Raw genomic sequence first — 1544 nt, forward strand, 5'->3', positions numbered from 1 at the left:
TCCTTCTTTCATAGATCCCGAGGTCCCCTTCAGCTGGTCGGAGGAAGAAATTTCTGACCTGTACAATCACACCACCGTGCTGTTTGCAGCTGAAGGTAAGAAGCTTCCTCTCCATCATGCCTATCCTCTGTCATTACACATAGTCCAGGGCGGTGTCCCCTCGCCTCTCCTGAGTGCTCTGCATTTCAGGAGGACCTTCCCAGGGTGTTCTACCCGACCTGCAACAGGTTTACTTCTGAGACACGTTGCTGCTCTGTGTGGACAAGGATTCCCTCTGGAGTGTCCGTGTGGGTCCCTTGGAAAAGTAGATCTCTCCGGTATTTGCAGCTCTCCCCAGTACTTTCTCTTCCTGCAGTGTTTTATGATGACGACTTGACTGATGCTGTATTCAGAACACTCTCCCGACTCGCCCACAGATTTAAAAATGCCTGCACTGCTATTCTGTCAGTGGAGAAGAGGTGAGCTCTGCACCCTGGGGCCCGTGGGCCGGGGTATCAGCCACATGCTCCCCTCTGAACATGTCCTCCTCTGTGTTGTCATCAGCACTCACTACCACTCACCGAGCACGTGCTGGTCCCTCACACACATATCACCTCTCTTAGTCCTCATGCTAACCTGGGCAGGTGCTGCCGACCCAGTTTACAAAAGAAGGCAGGAAGGCTGTGGGACCTCAGGGTCATGCCGGGGCACAGATGTTAGGGGTAGTCGGGGATGTGGGTCTGGCTGCATCCCTGAGCCTCAGACTTGGCCACCACTCTCCACAGAAAGCCTCTCTTCCTGTGAACATTCTCTCTAGGGGCCGTTAGCCCTTCAGCTCCCCCAGGTTCCTTCTTGCTGATACAGATGGATTTGGTGCTCATTTCTCTCTGTTTCTTTCTTTTCTTTTCTTTTTTCTTTCTTTTTTTTTTTTTTGAGACAGAGCCTCAAGCTGTCCCCCTGGGTAGAGTGCTGTGGCATCGCAGCTCACAGCAACCTCCAACTCCTGGGCTCAAGCGATTCTCTTGCCTCAGCCTCCCAGGTAGCTGGGACCACAGGCGCTCACCACAACGCCTGGCCATTTTTTGGTTGCAGCCAGTCATTGTTGTTTGGCAGCCCGGGCTGGATTTGAACCTGCCAGCTCAGGTGTATGTGGCTGGCACCCTAGCCACTTGAGCCACAGGCTCCGAGCCATCTTTTCTTTTTCTTTTTTGAGACACAAAGTCTCAATCTGTCACCCTGTGTAGAGTGCCATGGCATAATCATAGCTCACCACAACCTCAAACTCCTGGGCTCAAGCTATCCTCCTGTGTCAGCCTCCTGAGTAGCTGGGACTACAGGCACCCACCACAACATCTGGCTAAGTGTTGTATTTTTAGTAGAGACAGGGTTTTGCTCATGCTCTGGCTGGTCTCAAACTGCTGAGCTTCAGGGATCCTCCTGCCTCAGCCTCCCAGAGTGCTGGAATTACAAGCACGGGCCCCCACACCCGGCCTGTGCTCATCACCCAACAGCCCCTCCAGGTGTTTCTACTTCAACTTGTGAAAATGCTAATGGCTCCATTTATT

General features: G+C 52.7%; 1 protein-coding gene across 3 annotated transcripts in view; it reads left to right on the plus strand.

The window, feature by feature from the left end:
- Positions 1-1544, plus strand: part of METTL22 (methyltransferase like 22) — a 21816-nt gene that overhangs the window by 17093 nt on the left and 3179 nt on the right. For all 3 annotated transcript variants that reach the window (XM_003802065.3, XM_023508215.1, XM_023508216.1), the window contains 2 exons: positions 15-95; positions 356-458. In XM_003802065.3, the coding sequence (XP_003802113.1) occupies positions 15-95; positions 356-458 (184 nt within the window). The remainder of the gene's footprint in view (positions 1-14; positions 96-355; positions 459-1544) is intronic.

This window comes from Otolemur garnettii, unplaced genomic scaffold, assembly GCF_000181295.1.
Source record: "Otolemur garnettii isolate 467f Iridium unplaced genomic scaffold, OtoGar3 scaffold00232, whole genome shotgun sequence".
Classification (NCBI taxonomy): domain Eukaryota; kingdom Metazoa; phylum Chordata; class Mammalia; order Primates; family Galagidae; genus Otolemur; species Otolemur garnettii.